The sequence below is a fragment of the Euwallacea similis genome, chromosome 18 (assembly GCF_039881205.1).
Source record: "Euwallacea similis isolate ESF13 chromosome 18, ESF131.1, whole genome shotgun sequence".
Classification (NCBI taxonomy): domain Eukaryota; kingdom Metazoa; phylum Arthropoda; class Insecta; order Coleoptera; family Curculionidae; genus Euwallacea; species Euwallacea similis.
In genome coordinates this window covers 919,254-937,415 of record NC_089626.1, presented here as the reverse complement: position 1 = coordinate 937,415, position 18,162 = coordinate 919,254, and the positions used below count along the sequence as shown (strand labels likewise).

At 37.8% G+C, this 18,162-nt stretch overlaps 1 protein-coding gene across 3 annotated transcripts in view; it reads right to left on the bottom strand.

Annotated features, from left to right (window-relative positions):
• LOC136414867 (zinc finger protein basonuclin-2-like) overlaps window positions 1-18,162 on the bottom strand; it is a 91,484-nt gene that overhangs the window by 50,509 nt on the left and 22,813 nt on the right. For all 3 annotated transcript variants that reach the window (XM_066399096.1, XM_066399095.1, XM_066399097.1), the window contains one exon: window positions 10,576-10,678. In XM_066399096.1, the coding sequence (XP_066255193.1) occupies window positions 10,576-10,678 (103 nt within the window). The remainder of the gene's footprint in view (window positions 1-10,575; window positions 10,679-18,162) is intronic.

Sequence of the window (18,162 nt, the reverse complement as noted above, 5' to 3'; positions counted from 1 at the left end):
ATTCTTATCGGCCATTTAAAATGTTCTTCCTCGATATTAATCTCTTTACGATCGAAAAAATGCTCGATTTAAAATAAAAATATTGTTATTTACAATAGGAGCCCGCTGCGGGCGGTCCTCATACATTTTCTTCTAGTCACAATGTTTTATGTCATCCTCGGTTATAAATTTAAACACATCTACCATTGTCAAACAATTTTGTATAAACAATAGATGTATTTAAAATTACTAAGGTAAGATATATTATTAGGTTATTATTGACGTCGATGAGAGACGGAGACGTGACATACATCTGCTCCAAGGATGTGCGGGTTCTTAATGAAACTATGAATAAATGACTATAGAACCTGCAGAATGACTCACTACTACAAGCTAATTTACTGTACTATAACTTATTATGCATATTTAACTACAGATTGAATAATTATTGCATCTGATCGTTGCAGCATTTGAGCTTGCAGGTGATTCAACGAAACAATATACAGGGCGTAATACATCATCATGGAGGTATTTCAGAAGGCGATGGTACTCTGCAAAATAACGAGCAAGTGTCAACAGACCCATGGTCAAAAACTGGCCATTTTCGATATACAGGATGGCAAAGTTTCACAATGTTTCGCATATTTTGCGTTTTTTCACGTATGCCTTGAGCTCAATTTTTTAAATTTCGTTCATCTATTTTCTCTAAGAACCTCTACAAGAAAATGTTAAAGTCGTCGGTTAGCATATTTTTACCATTTTGCAGAGTACAATGACTCCTCGAAATACCTCCATGGCGATATGTTACACCCTGTATATCCCCAAGACATCGTTTTAGGAGTAGACGGAAGGAGAGTTAGTGCACAACACAGTTAGAGCACAAGTAACTGTTCTTTGTACTTATATTTGCACCTAATGTTTGCGCGGAACTGGTAGGAACGCTCTCCGAAGGCTGCGATTGGCTGCGAATTCGTAGAGGGGTTCCATTGGGTCATAGGAAGAGCCAATACCTGTTCCTTCATGAAGGAACAGTTCCAGCTGTCAATATTTTAAGGAAAAACATTTTCTGCGAGACACTCGAGTGATGAAGAAAAAAGCCTCTGAATTAATTTCGGTAATATTCATCAAGCTCAAACCGATACATAAATTGTTTACATGTCAGCAACTAATAATTATCATGAAATTCCGGCTTCTTTATTGGTGTATTTGTTACTTTCATGTTATCGATTTGGCTCTCTAGGGTCGCTGCAGCTCAATCTACGCACTATCAACAGTGGGGTTATCACGTTTCAATGATGATTTTGTGTGTGGCGTTACCTTGCTCCATTCAAGACTCGAAGAGGGATTCCAACCAGAAAGCAGGTACTGAATAATAAATACCACACATCGAATTTGCAATTACCCAAATCCAAATCCAATCGACAATGCCCGGGACAATGGAAATTACGATCTTCTAAGAAATAAATCTAAAAGGACGAACCGAACCAGTAAATATATCATTTGTCGTTTTGTCCGGTAATAGAAATCTCTACAAACTGGTCAACTGTAATTAGTGTGTCTTAAAAAGCCGCAAGCCAAGCGGTTGAAGAGAGATAAAAAATAATGGCTGATTGCATCACTTGTCTTACTATAATAATTAACATTATTATTAGAGTTGCGTAAGACTTACGAATGTATGTGAGGAATCTTTAATCATAATTATTGCCTGTTTGTCCCTACGCCGGTTCTTTTATACGGTGCGACAATTAGAGGATTAATTAGGTGCTATACACTGCAAGACAGCGATATCCAGTCAGATAAAATCAATTTTTTTGTTGGCAAATAAACTCGTGCCCCAAAAACGATAGATTTTAAAATATTTCCACAACATAAGATAATGTTTTAACTAGAATACAATAATTAATACCCATCATACTTTCAACGGATTTCTCTATTCCTATTAAAATTAATAAATGGTCTAACGTAACAAATTAATTACAGCGGCTTTATATAATAATTGCAAAATATTCTTTATCAGTGCACATCGCCTATGTTCACTTTTTTTTAAATCGTGATTCCATGCGTTGTGTCGTGTAACTTGAATCAAGCATTTCAGTCGCTTCTTAATGAACGAAAGAAACGATTAAAATATCCATTATGATCGATGACGGTTATAGTTTTTTCGACCAATTTGTCGTTAGCCAACTAAAAATTAGTCGAAAAGCTAGTTAAAGTTCTGCGATCGGCCGGCACATCATCAATGTTAACGTAACGTTACTTAAAAACTTTTTTCCAACAACGATGGTCGAAAAAAAAAGCCTAAAAGCGCGAATGAATGTCACTCAACGCAAGTCACTTTGCGCAGATCGCTGCGCCAGCGCCTAGAGACCGACGCAGACTCAAATTACCACCTAAGAAACTGCTCAACCGAATGCAAACATATGGAATCGATAAGAAGGATTTTGATCCTCGACAGTCCCCCCAAACAACCTCCAGATAGCTTTCGGAGTGATGTTGACAAGCTTCTCAAATAACCGAATTTTCACGAGGCGAGTGTTAAAAATTAATTAAGCATGTGTATGGACACATATCTGATGTTGTATAGGAAATACGAAACAAAGATCCTCTGTATGAAAAGAAAAGAGAAAAGCGCACCACCGCTCTCCCATTTCGCTGTTTTAACGCTTTGCTCGGTGTTTATAGACAAGAATTGTTTTGAAGCATAGTGCACAATACGCATTGTTTTAGCTAAAACGCCGCGCTTGTAACCCTTCTAAGTCTGCTGGGGGTAGTTTTATTGTTTTAGGTGTTCTTTTTCAGCCCCAACAATAACAGCTCCGGTTTAAGTACTGTATAAAATTAAAAATGCAGGTCGTCGGTTGACCCAAATATATGAACTCCCGGGGACACTGTATTGAAAAATTCATTAATGTGGGGTGCACCTCTATAAACACTGGGATCGCAGAAAATCCATTACTAGAGAATTTAAGGTTATTTCCTCAAGTATGTCCATCTTCTAACTAATAAATCACTGAAAATTGTGTTGTGTGTATAGTAATTTGCCCTGGCGAAATATGATCAAATGCTGGTAGGCAATCGGAATTTCTTTGTCCATATAATTTTAAGTGCTAAATAGGTTCGTATATGATTGCTGGCCGATGTATCATTACCTCGTGTTCTTCCCCCCGACAGTGCACGAAACGATCGTCTCTACCAGAGGCGCCGATTCGGGGCATTTTTAACATTGTTTCTAAATCGCTCTAAATTTTGAGGTAAATATTACCCCGTAAAAATCATCGCAAAGAACTCACAGGTAAACTTTAGTGTCGATAGCATTATGGTGTTTTTAGTAATAATACCCTGCAAGGTAATACTCTCCCAACTACAACACTGGTATTAGAGCAACATGACACACAAGTCGAGTGCGACAACACTACCTCGCAATGCTCTATTACCTTAGGCTGTTATTACATCTCGAAATCCATTTATGAACAACCTTGTTCGGCATTATTAGTTGACGTTGATTTCAGTGTATACTTCGTTAGACAATTGCGCACTAAATTAGCGCAATTCTTTGTTTTGCTTTAAATGAAGGTTAATGGGAAATTAATTTCTTCCACGGGGGAATGAGGTCCTATTTAAGGGTTTGCGTGTGTTACTAGGTAATGACAAATTTCATATTGTTCAAAACTGAAGTAATTGTACTAGTTGTGTGGATTAACAATGTTGTTAACAGTAAGAGATTTATATGAAGCGAACTTTGCTTGCAGAGCCGAGCCACCACAGGCGCGCATAGAGCGGAGAAGGATTAGACACACAACGGGAGCGTGCGCGTCATCGTGCGCCGTGGAAAATACGCGCCGGTATATAAAATCGGTTTTATTTATCTTCTTTCGCACATTCGAATGCGCATTAATGGGAACTCGATTCTTGTCCTCTGCGGTTCTAGCGATTTCGATTTAAGTGCTATTATTGCTTTGGTAAGTGTAAAAACCATTAAAATGTAAAATGAGCCATGCTTTGATTGGCGAACACTTGTCAATCAAATTTTAAATTCTACTGCGAAGATAGAATGTATTTATCAGGCAATTCTTGTGATAAATCAACATAAATTTAAGATTAATGGGTTGAAAAGTTGTTGACACAATTTTGGCTTTCTCTGTCACTTTTACGGGAAATGAGTACAATTAAGTTTAAATTTGCACGTAATTTGAACCGTAAAGAACGGAAAGAACTTCTTAGCGAGCTTTCTAATTATGGCATCAATTTTAATTGGCAAATTTTGAGGAACGGCCGGAGAAGAACCCTCGCATTATTATAGATTTACCCTTGCGACGATGTAATTAGACCTAAGGATTAAGTAATAGATGGTCTCTGAATTATTCAATTTAATTCGTATGCCTTTTAGGAAGCGCGGTTATGTCACAACTTCCTCGAGTCAAAATCTCGGCAAGTGAAGGGTTTTGTGACAAAATCCGTGATTGTGCACAACATAATTCCGTCGATTATTCAACAATCGGGTAAAGCTATGTAAGGTTCGCAATTATTCAACTGAAGCATAAAGCAGTTTGACTTACTAATTATTAGAAATCATCACTCTGAGCGTAAATATTTAGAACAGAAAGTGATACGTGTGGCGGAAGGATATTTTCCTTATATGAGCAATATACATCAAACTGAACGTTCCCAAGAAACGCAAAGTCGTGACTGGTTATTAAATGTTAGATACACATTTAAGGTTTTTTATATTACACGAATCACACAAACCAGGAAAATTTAACGCTAACACATGGCAGTGCTTCAACATTTAAATCTCCGTAAACTCTTACCGGCCTTAAAAGAAAAAAAGGAGGAACTATATAAAAATACTCCAAGTTATATGAATTTCAGGTAATTTATTTTTAATCAAATCCCTCGTATTGGAAAAGGAGTTGACTGCGTATCTAGCATTCGGTGGTCCATAGGGACGTAAAGTACCTCTTCCTGATTTATTTCTCGTCCGCTCCACTTTCTTATTGGCTTATCCGTTTCCGATACCGATCTTTGATATTTAGCGAGATATACTGGAGCCTCCGAGTATAAATTACTTGGAAACTTATAGGAAGAGGGAGAGAAGATTTGGTGTTACAAATTGAAAATCAAATTGTGCTTTTAAGAATTGATAGGTCAAGGTTGGCAAGGGGGTTGCGCGATTAAGGTGGCACGTTGAATGGCATTACGTGGAGTTTATAATGCCAAGTACATACTATATAGTATTATGATCGCACAGGGTCACTGCCAAAGTGTAAATTTATTGTTGGATTTCGTATAGCAAAGAAATCGAATAATTAGCTAGGTAATCATCCCTGATCTTAAACCAGTCTGAAAACCAGGGAAGACTGGTGAATGCTCCCTGAGAAAATGATTAAGTGCGATAGAGTTACGAATGTGAGCGCGGAATAAATATCACCGTGAAGATTTTCGAAATCGTTTTCCCAAAACTTTCCAAAAAATCAAACTTTAATTGTTTACTTTAATGCTAAACTTTAATGGACTATGTTAACTATTTGGCATAATTTCAATTACAACACACAGCTGATGGATCGACGTGAAAAGTTCCATGAAATAAAACTCTTCTGAGGTTCGGAGGTGCTTACGTGATCATAGAATCAAGCCCTATAAGAAATTTACAAACAGCAAAAAGTATAAAGCTAACCGTCGTAAAGAAAAATGCAATTTAAGGGCAAGAAGCTTATTATGCGGCGAAGGGCCATAAAGGAAAGATCCATAAGTGTCCAAAATTCTATAGGAGAAAATGGCACGCAGTATATCATACATACGAAAGCACAAGAGGCTCCCCCGAGAGAAATTCTGCCGAGACGTCGCTTCGGCCATGCATAGACAATGGTCAGACGGACTCACATTTGACTATAGATGACCACTAAACCGTTTTTCGAAACTATTGAAAATTCATATATATTGCTCGCAGGCGTCAGCGCTGCCAAGAAAGGTCTTCTATTTTGCTTTGGCTATATTCTTTAGCCCCTATCAGTGCATAAATCATATCGTCTGCACCAACCGGCTTAATCCAATCTTGAGGAGGCTCCAATTTATTATCTCCCGTAAAAATGTCCACGTAAAGGAATTAAAAGTCCCCTAGAAGATGCGAACAGGGATAGACAATTGTGGCTTTTATGAGGGACGACCTTCAAGCAGGTATTGGTGCGGATTGCTGTATTCGCATCGAGTACGTGTCGTCTATAATTCAACTATGACAGTTCATTATTGGATAAGTTGTATCGCTCCTACACATTTCCTAACCAACAAACAAGGAGATCCGTTTGGTAATGACATCGACAGATTGATTATTTACCGAATTATTATTAATGGAACCTCAGGAATCCTCAGATTCTGATGACCATTTTTTATTTACTCACATATTGATTTATTGGCATCTAACCGTATTATTTTTAATGCTGGGTTATTTTGAAATTGTGAAAAGTATGCTGACACGCCAGAGGCTTTCAGCTAACACTAAAATCCCTTGTTCATAAATCAAGCAATTTTACTAGTTTCGCAAAGTAAATACAAACAGGTAGGGGGCATGTAAACAACACTAATAAAATCCGAATGGCAGCAAATTGCAGACTAATAAAAATATCATGTTTTCACGTATCGTGACTAAAACTGCACATATCAAATCTAAGCGAGTTATCTGAAAACGTGATCTAAGGGACATTAAACGTATGGAAATAACGTAACGTCGGCAGAGGCCAAATATTAGCCACACTTAAACCTAAGTGAAGTTGAAGCTTTCGGAATTGCAAATTTGACCAAAATCGGCAGACACGAAATACGAGTGGAAATAAATAAAGGGGTAATTACACGGTGCCACCCTATAAACGATTGATGGTTATCGTGTCTTTGCATGAGTCTGTACCTGGGATCGACATAAACCTGCATATAAATGCATTTTTGTATGCACCTTATTATGTAAATGACACTGACAATTATTCGCCTAGCGAAAAGCTATTTCCTTTGTTAATTTTTCAACGCGTATTTATGCTTGGGTAATGTACTTCAGGAATTTAACAACAATTTTTGTAATTATTATCCCGTTCAGGCTCATAAGCCTAACTAAATGGCAATCACTGTTGCAAATGAGATCAGAGGAGTTGTAGACGTGTAGGCTTCTCCAGAATCTCATTATTCGGTCTTCATGGTATAAGGTGATTCCCTGTGTTTGCACCAATGAATTTTTCTGTTATTATTGATTCTGCTAAAAGGTGAAACAACGACGTTGACGATGGACGAAAATGAAGATGCAGATGTGAGATGATTTTTAATAAAGCTTGTGTGTTGTTTCTTTGTGGAGCGAAGCATGGAAGGACGAGGAGCACTTACAGCTGTTTGAAACTTAACGTATTCAATTTTACGATTTTATACTCCGTTCAAGTTTTTCAAGTACTCAGCAAGACCATTAAGTCTTGCTGAGTACCTTGAAAAAATCTCGGGTTCTATGCACGAGACGCTGGCCCTTTCTTCACTTTACTTTTCGCTAAAGTCGACATCCCACGAGCTAATCTCGGCGGATAATCACACTGTCTTCCAGTACTTGCGGTACAAAGCCGTTTTTCTTACATTTATAAATAAAACTCTACTTTCTAGGAATATAAAGTTTACACACTAAAGCCGGCATTCCACGATACCCGAATGAAGATTAGGAGCCTCGATCCGTGCATAAATAGGCTCGATTCGTATGCATGCGGAACTGATCCTACTACAACATTTACTTTTTTTTACCGATTTACGTTTTGTGGGAGGCTGACTTTGGGAAACTTAACTTGGCGCTTAATCCTTTTCCATCAAAGTTCTGCTCTACGTATGGGATTAGTTCAATTTTATTCGGCTAAACCAAACTTAGGATAATATGCTTGTAAGGATCACGGTAAGCGAGATCAGCAGAGTCGCTGCAGCAGTAACACATTTCGTGCAGGCATTTAACCTAAGGTCTAACTAGAATTCTAATATAGCGTGAATTGTAAAAATGTTCTGGTCACGCATAGTGAGGATGCGTATAAACGTGAAAGTCACACTCGCGGTACGAACAGGTTTTTCTAATTGAAAGTTTAATAAAAAATTAATCAACAGTAGGGCCTCTTTATAACATAAACAAGACGAAATGAGAAAATATTGTTAATTGGACAACATGCCAGTTTCCAGTACATCAGAGATAACATTTATTCAGGTTACATGCAGGTCCGCTCGTTTTTAAGGAGACTATAAAGCGGATAATCCTTCATTACGGATAATGTTTATACTTGTAAATACCTTTTTGAGAAACTTTCAAAACATGCTTTATACAGGAAGCAGAGATTTTAAAATGATTGAACAAACAATGGTATTAAATTTTCAACCGGTTTTAAAGATGGATTACAAGCCCCCAAAAAGGCAGAATTAACAATCTGATAATTTGGTCGTCAATTCATCGACGGGGGTCGATGTTTTAGTCCCTTTTTAATTATTTGCGTATTGCGTGATAATGTAATCCCCCACATCAGTGATGAGATTCGTCAGTTTGGCACGCCACGATTGAAAATGGATTATTTTCATTACAAATGCCGCGATCTGGCTTGTCTGTTCGTCAATAATTAAAAATTGGCAAAAGCACGCTCGGTTATAAACCGATTTTCAAGTTTAAACCTACTGGTACTTTTAATAATAGCAATTTGATTGGGGCATAAGCAAACACGGCGTTTACCTACTTTCTTAAAAATTTGGAACGATCGGGGATATTGCTTATTTCGTACGGTGTGGAAATAAAGATAAATTTAAACCAGTTTTAATGCCGCTTTTAATAGTGTTTGGGTGGCAATAAGACTTAGAGTCAACTGTGAAAACACAAACAATTTATAAAAACTATGTGTCAATGAAAATAATCAAAAGTAAAAACATTTCTCACCTATCCAATTCGAACGTGTAAACAGATATGTGTCCTAAAATAGGTTTATTTGGAATTGACTAAGGAATGTCTTGAACCTATAAACACCGCTTTCTTACTTTAGATTTTCTATTTTGCGCTCATTGATATTTGCCGAGGGGGTAGAAAACAATCTTCGTAAGTTCACCCCCGACATCCGAATTAGTTATCCAGAGTTTTTCACATATGACATATTGCTTTGACCGAGTCGGCTAATCCATAACTCTTGACACTAACCTTATAATGCCGGGGGAAGCAAACTGATGTCGCCTCTATAAGTGACGTCATTCGTCAAGATACGATCTTAATAACTTTCCCAGATTTCGGAAAATTTATTCCCTGGATATTAGATCGTATACGTTATATGATTAAGTACTCTAAGAAATTAAAACCGAAGACGACTGTGTTTAAGTGACTCATAGCGATTTCGGTGTGTGCTCCGAAGTCTGTTTTATTCCTTTTACAGGATTAATATTAGTTCTTCTTATAATATCCATTAACACCGTCTTGATTACTTGGAGTCGTTCGTTCCAACCTCGCTCTAAATTTCTCAAGCATCCATTATGCTCCCCAGATCTAGGATCTCTCTTCAGTTCATCAAGACGATAAATAAGCCCCGAATTCAATATAATTACTCGGTATAACTTCATATCCCTCCAAATTAAAAAAAAGCAATTAGCGTCTAAAATGAAAACCGTTCATAATGTCACATGCGTGTCCACCCTGCGGGTGACCCCGGAACGTAGGAAACACCGTTAAAACTGTCTAGCTGACAATTTAATTAAATTAAAATATAATACAGGGAGATGCAGGAGAAACACTTATTAAATTACAACATGCAACTATACAGCTATTAAGGGCCTCAATTTCAGACCCTAAACATATTAATATTTGTTTTGCGCGCACACCCTCGTTCTTCAAATGTGTCACTGCCAACGTTTAGAAATTATGCTGTCCTAAAGGGGTTCATGAGGTGTATAGGGTGACACTAACGTTTTGACGTGCTCGCTGATCGTTAAAGGGCTCGGATGATTGATATGCCCATTTTGGCTTGTGTGCTGAAGGCCCTGTAGGATATATGTAAAGTATAAACGCAGATTTATGCCCAGCCAAGAAAAATTTAAAACGGAACTATAAAATCGAATATTCATCTCATACACTAAATGGAAAGATGGGCACAACGTGACTAGGTTACAGAATATCAAATTTATGCCCAGTGTCCGATAATGGGAATTATATAATATTTTTTTCTGATTGATCGGGGATATTTCAAGGGTTATGAAAGCCCTGAGTTCCCAGGGGAATGGGCCCAGTTTTTGCGATATCTGGGCTTCAAAAGTCAAATCCCCAAAGTCTTACGACACAACTGGGTAATAGCCTCATACGTGAGAAAACAAAAGCCTAATTAACAACAAATTATTTCCCAACACTTTGCAATTTAAATCCAGTCACACCCTATAAGACTGCTTTCCGACGTCTGGTACCATAAAAGGTAGTCCAAGTACAATCGAGATGGTCATATTTTTTCGGATTTAAATTATTTCTAGACCATCTCAGACACTGACATTTATAATGATATTTGCAATGGTACCGCGTAGGTAGCTATTAATAAATTGAACAAAATTAGAATGTTCCGTATAGGAAACGTGTTGACTTACCGTGAGATATCCAACTATGGTTGCAGCTTTCGCAGTAGCGCATGCGAAGTCTTCCAGGGATGAAGTTGTCACACTTGCAATTGTGGGCTGTACATTTCACTTGCTGGAAAAGAACATAGGTCAAATTAAGGGGAATCAGAAACCAACATGACATCCATAGAGCACGACAATGTAGGCAACAATCCCTCGCACTCTCGCCTCTCGTACTCTCCCGTGAGCAACCAAAACTTTCCTGAGATTCTCGCCACGCCAACGAGGGTTGATAGTTTTCTTTAAATCTAAGCATCCCCTCTAACATTCAATTAATCATTCCCCAAGTTCTAGTAGATTATCGGAGATTTGCCTTCTTCTAGAATATCCTTACCAGTTCACGGCTCATTTGCTTCCGAATTAAAGCTTTTTATGGTTCTATGATTGGTTTGACCTTGCTCATATGCAGTTCATGCAACATGGCTTATAAAAACCCAGGTGAAGGTAGAAAGTTAAGAAAGTTTAAAGGATTTTTGACCAAAACTTGGATCAGCGACAAGAGCGTCACACCCATGACTGATTTAAAGATGCTAAACAGTCAATGAATCTATTGAGACTCCTCGTAAACGTACCTGTGGTTTTCTATAAAAAGACAAATTTTCTCCTCAACGCGCCCGTACAATTCCGTTTTTCCTTCTGGAGCCCTTTATTTTGCATAAGGGTTCTCAATTTAGGCAGTTCTCTGCCTGCAAGACAGATGCGGACGTTATCGATATTTTTTCTTCGTTAGCTCTGCAGACACCCCTAGAGCAACTTGGAAATCACAGAGACCCCCGAAATTCAGCTTGGTTATTATTGAAAATCTGGGGCCTTAAATTTGCTTCAAGAATTGAAGTCACTCTCTGTAAGTACGAATTTAGATCAAGCTAATTTAAGTTAATTCAGGTGATCTGAGGTTAATCGGTGATGCGAGTAACTAGGAGCTTCATGATGGATGTGCTATATTACTCACTGATTAGGAAACTTCGACTTATAAGTTAATGCATTTATTTTTTATAATGCCGAAAAATTTGTGTGAGCAGATGGATTGCTTCGAAGAGAAATGTCACGATTTCGCAGATTGAAACAAATTCCTGGAGATGATTTTCATAATGATGATGATGATGATCATCAAACGTCTTGCGAAGATGGTAATTAGGTTAGAATTAGACGCTATTAATGTGCTGTTACTATTCAAATTCCCCCACTCACACTGCAATAACAATACTTAATGAGGTGTAGAGAGTAGCAGCTTCAGTGGGTTCTGACACAGAGCAATACTTTAACGGTAATAGTAACAATTGGACATGATTATAAGCGATATGTCTAGGCAATAATAAATGCCACATTTGGAATAGGAATTAACACATTATTCTACTACTACATTTCAGAAAGTGGTTATAAATCAGACAATTAATTAGCAAAAGGTTTCAAGCATGAAAAGACAAGTTATTATGAAACAGGAACGTATGTGTGTGGAAAATCCGGCGCCTAATCTGCACCAGCAATAAAACTAAAAAGATTTGAGGCAATCATTAAAGGATTTGTTATTACCCAAACATCTAAATATACCTCGTCACATGTAATGATATATAAACATTGTTATTTAAAATGAAATATCGTTCGTATGGGCATACGTTAACAAGCTTTCTGCTAAAGAATATCCTTTGTTCGGAACCGCACTTGAACAACAGGTAATAAATACTCGGGATGCAGTAAACAATATTTCAGAGACACCTAGAATGAAAACAGTGTCCTAAAGAATATTCGACACACACTGGTCAAGCACAGAGCCGCACCAGTCGCGCCCAGCACAATTCCTAAAATCCCATACCAGTTCTTTGATTAGACCAGAATGAAGCTAAAATACGGCTCTGTCGGATATCTCAAGATTCGGTTATGAAAAGCCACTGACTGCATCTTTGATTTGCGATTACTAATGTACGCCCCCTTTAAAAAGTTGCCCACATCTTACAAGGGCAACGTTTAAAAGCAATCTTGGAGCAGGCCTGCTTCCTAATAAAGCTAATTGCTTGTTGTAGCCCCGATTTAATTATGTCTCTTCTGTGATTTGATGTTATGTAATTTCGTGCGTTGCGAGTTGAAAACATTTGTAGCTGTGCAGGCACGGAGCCGTGCCTACTGCGAATAGAAGGCATGCGCCTTAGGCGTAAAAGCGCGAATCCTAAATCATTTAATATGGATTTACAGGATCTGATATTACAGTGTCCAATTTCTCATGCACTTATTGCACTTGCTCTCTTATTATCAATGCATATTCAGTCGATTTGATGTAATCAGAAGTCGGAGCGATAATTATGTAAAGACCATGCAAATAGGCAATGTTATGAACTGAAAATAATCTCGCGGTCATACGCGGAATACGAACTGTCATTATCGAGCGGTGGCAAGATAAGCGATGACAGTTCAATACTGCATTAATCCATTAATTCTGATCAGACTAACGATGCGATGGGGTACACGCCATCAGTCCAAAATCGAATCCACATATAGGCGGGTTACACTCCTATTAGGAAATCTCAGCCCCACCTTTTTACCTACAATTTTCCTAAAGTGCTCGCCTTCTTATTGGAGCAGGAAGACTGATGATCGATTACGTTTTGAGGTGAAGATCTCCTTTTGTTGATCCACTTATCGAGCTGACGATATCTCATTTTGCGCCGAAAAAAATTGTGTCTCAAAGACCCTCTGACGTGGGGGGAAATTGATATCTGGAGTTGCAACTGAACATTTTGTGTTCGTCATTGGATTTGGGTTAAATGTTGGCATGTATAAATCACTTTCAAGGTTACATTTAAGGACTTCATAGGTGCAAAGTGCTTCGCAGGATCAAATATAATACAATAATAATTTTACTTTTTGCACTACAATGCACTGCACTTTTAATGTTTTAATCATTGTGGTTAACTGATTTGCATTAGCTGATGTTATTTCCAACAAACGGTTTATCGACCAACCTTTACCCAACTCATCAAGCTATTACTGACTGACCTAGAGGCCCACTAAACTCACTGTACATTTTCAATCAACGAAATTCATGATTAATTATCTTGTCAAACTCCCTTCAATGTGCCCATACATTTTTCCTGCTTCTTAGCATTTTATGCTGCACAGTTACTATCTCGTACTGGTCAGTTTCCAAGAGTAAAAACTATTCCGTTATTATTTTAAAAAATGCGCAAACACAGTTAATCCGTTACTCAAAGCCGTAATACGTAAATCCTAATTTTCTCAAGAAAAAGTTATTAAAACAGAACTTAATAAAGGAACGGCTGAACTCTAATAGGTTCCAAAAAATTAATTCCATCCTTTTAGCGTCTAGAAAGAGTAAAAGGGTCCCCGAAGAGAGTTTCGCGTCAGCAAAATTGACGTCAACCTCAATGGGGCCTTGGGGAACACTAAAAAGCAACAATTTGAATATTTTTAACATGGATTTTAAGAAGCGTAAATTTTTGGCATACAGTTACTATCGGGGCACAGCCGAGGGGAGCATGATTTATAGGCGATAACTAAAAGTAATAAGACGCTACCGTTGCATTTCTATTCTACGATCTACGCTGGACATGTCTTTATATTATAAACCTTGGGGCGACAGTATCGATTATTTCTTTCTTCAGAATATAAAGAGGTTCGATTTATTGAGGTTTAGAGTGTAAGAACTCTGCCCAGAACAGCGTCGTCTTGAGGAAAGAGTAAAATATCCTTGAATGTGGAATTCTAACTTAAAATCTTTCTTATTCAATTTACGCCTCTTTAAAGCTTATTGTTACTACTCGATATTTTCCTGAAGCAGTGATCGATAATAATTGTAACACGGCATAAAATTTCAACGGCGCAGGTGCGAAGCTTGTGACTGGTACGGCTAATTCGCACGCCCCCTGTTACCTTCATATCTCCCGTTGAGCGATCTTGTTTTCATTACGATTTGTCTACTTTGCGACGATTTTCTGGTCCAATTATGCTTCTAAAGCTCAAAAAAAGCATTTATTTAGTTTCCCAATGAATCCACATCAAAAATTTAAATCTGCTTATTCCTTCCAGTTCAATAACAAACCCCTAATTCACGCAAAGTGACGTAACAGTGGGGATATATAATAAGTATTGTAACCTTCTTAGTGCCTGGCTGGTGTTCATACGAAAATTGCAATATGCCTTCGCAATTTAAAACTTGGGCAAGACGAGGCAGATCCAACGTTGTAATGTACGGGAACAAGGAGATATCGTGAATATGGAGTAATGGTGCGAAACATGCTCAAATTTATGGTTTGTCGCGCCCGCCGCAATATTATTTCTTCCTATCCGGGGATGTTGTGTGGATTCATACGGCTTATTTATTTTGCCCTTCTATTATGAATGGCGACAGCCGGTACTGTATCTCTGAAGTTGACATCTTTATAGTTCTGACGCGAGCAGCCTTTTATTTTCCGTTCATTTCTGAAGACTTTTTGATTGAGAGTTAAGTGGTCGATAATTCTGCTTAAGAATTTGCACAACTACATCTAAATTATCCCATTAACGTATCTGTTTATAATGCAGTGCTTTTTCCAAGGCTATAGGTCAGATGCTTGCGAGCAAAAATGCAGCTATATTTACTTTATGATAACTTATAATCCATGACCGTAACCTTGTCAAAATTATCACCGCCTTTTTTCTACGACACCGCAATAGGACCGTAGAGGTCATTCAATATGTTGTTTGTTTATTCATAGATTGGGTAATTTGGTCTATGTCGTGACAACGGGCAGTAAGTCTCAATCCCACACAGGTGTGGCCCATTCTTCCTGATTAGTGAATCGCCATCTTGAAAAAGGACCGTTTCCCCGGCCTTTGGCCAAGAATCCGGAACATGGTCGCAATTTCCTGTCTTGTCGTGTCAAATTATTCCATACTTAAAAGTTATTTCTCCCAAGTCTGACTCATCGAATTCGCTTTATTCCTTGGGTCCCTCATAATCTGAAACTTATTGATTTGTCAGGAAGAACTTTATATTATTTGTGAGACCTTCTTCTCTTTTTGTCCCTCACCCTCCATTTTGGGCTGCCTTCTCTACATTTATAAGCATCCTCTTCCATGCCGAAGCCGGTATGCAAATCAGACAACGGGACTGAGACTGTGATTGATCTATTTCCGCAAGATTGATTATGTCGCAGGATGTTCATCGTCTTTATGTGGATAAATGGCTGACTATTTATTCTGGTTTGTCCATTGCTGTTCGATGTTCACGCATTCGGTCATCTAAGAAATTCCTCATAACGTAAATAGTTCTGCAGTTATTCGTGACTCGAATATTGAACAGGGTGCATACAACTATCGAATTAATAGTTCCTCAAAATATTCGGAACCTCTGAACGAAATGGAGCGATAGTTCGAACTCCGAAATCTATTGTAAACTTCGATTAGCCAGCAGTCCAAACAAGAGTAATGCAATATTTAATAAACTTTACCAAATGCATTCCAAATATTCGCACTGGCTTTTTTGGATTCTAACAATTTCATAGGTATTTTCAAATACAAAACGCTGCTAAAGGTAAAGGTAAAAATAAATTAAAATTCTGTTAAAACAATTGGATGCAAAAATGTTTGGATTTACATCATAGAACGAAGAATCAATTTCTGGAAATTGCGCTTTGTGGGCGTGCTGGAAAAGTGAGAAGGGACGTTAAGGGTACTGTTTAGAACAGAATACCCTACACCTAAACGAGAGGACCTTTTTAGAACTTCTTGGTGTGAAACTGATTGTTGATCCAAGAAAAAAGTATCGATCTAGACTCTCTAGACCAGCAATGAAAATCTGATTCTTTCACACCTCTGATCGCTAAGCCATGAACCTCTAGGAAGCCCTCACTTAAATTTCCGAAGAGTTCAGGCAAAGCAAATTTATTGCCCCCGGGGCAACCAAAAACAGGAACCTATGCCAGTTCTGCTCTAAGACAAACGATTCAATATTTTAAAATAATAATATTCGCAGAACTGAAAACGTGAGCAGTGAGATGACTGTTCCAAACAGATAACTGTTCCACTCGGAGGATTAATACCAGATGTTTTTCCTTATCCCCGGTATTGAGATACGGGCCGAAATTTAAAGTTAAAATTTGTCGATTGCGAAGGCACAATACTAAAGTAAAAGTTCCATACAACGCATTATATCAAGTTTATTCTTTAGCTCTACTCGATGATATAGAAGAACTGGATGTGGCAAGATGTTTTGCAATATGGCGGGCCCTTTTTGGCAGATGAGACACAATAGGAGGGCGTGACATCACCATTAACAGTGCGTCGACGCAAGACGCATTTCTGACGATGAAATGACTTCATGGGGACACTAATGCCTGGCGGTCTTCCGGTCAGAAAATTGCCTCACTTTCAGTGGAATGCCAGCAATTGCTCGCAACATCCAGTTCTTCTAGATCATTGGTTTTACTAATCTTGAATAATATTGAAAATGATACTGATAGGAACAAGGATCTAAGCAAGTTTAGCGCAGAACTGTTCTAAATTAGGATAAAATAAGTATTTCGACACTTTGACATATAAGTGATAACAAGAACAAAATATTTATGTTCGAACGTATACATAAGAGCGCAGGCAAAAAGAATGTATTGTGATCTAGGTAAAGAACTCATGTGGAAATCGAAATTTCACGGACCCCTTGATCTTGCGCCCGAGGCCAGAACATGGTATTTATAGGAATAATTTATTGCCACCATTAAAAGCCTTAAATTACTAAACTATGGGGTCGTTCGAAGAAAATGAATTATTTGATCTAACCCTTCATATCTAGTCAAATGTTAATAATGTTCACATTTTTGATGAGGTGGTGAGATATCGCTCATATCATGGGAATTTCTGGAGGCCTTCAGGTGCAGCTTTTGATAATAATGAAAAGGTGGGTAATTAACTGTGATATTAAACCACTAGCTTTACGCTATTCAGGTGATTTTTTTTTAATATGGCACTATATCGAAGTCTTTTTGTGTTGCTATACGCCTGTCATCGTGATGGGGCCTCAGTTGGAGACAAATTAGGAAAATTTCCTGGAGTCACGTTTAAAAATGTGCCAATTACCAACGCAGCACTTGCTGCACAATATATGAAGGATTTGAATGAAATACGGCGACGTTAAGAATGAGACTGAAGAAAAATGTTTGAAGAAGACGTAAAAGCCATGTAACTTCTTTAAATATACTAATTTGGTTGGTGAAGATGTTATTTAAATTAGACGTAGCAATGTGTGTGTGTGTCGCAAGCTTGTAAGGTGTAATTTGTAAGCTATCAGGTAAGCCAAACCGCACACAACATACCTTCCTATCTAAACAAACACGAACGGCTCGACGATAAATAAATGGGATCTGTAAATGTTAATTTATAGCGGACAAAAATAAGTTATTCTGTGACAGTAAATTATAATGAAATAATATTAGTTTACTGTAAATATTATTCTAATAATTCATTATTTTTCGCACACAGCTTGGGAACACCTACAATAGGCGTCAATATTTGCGACTAGTTGGTGAGGATTTTCTATAAATATTTTAACAAGCCTGAGCCAAGACGAAA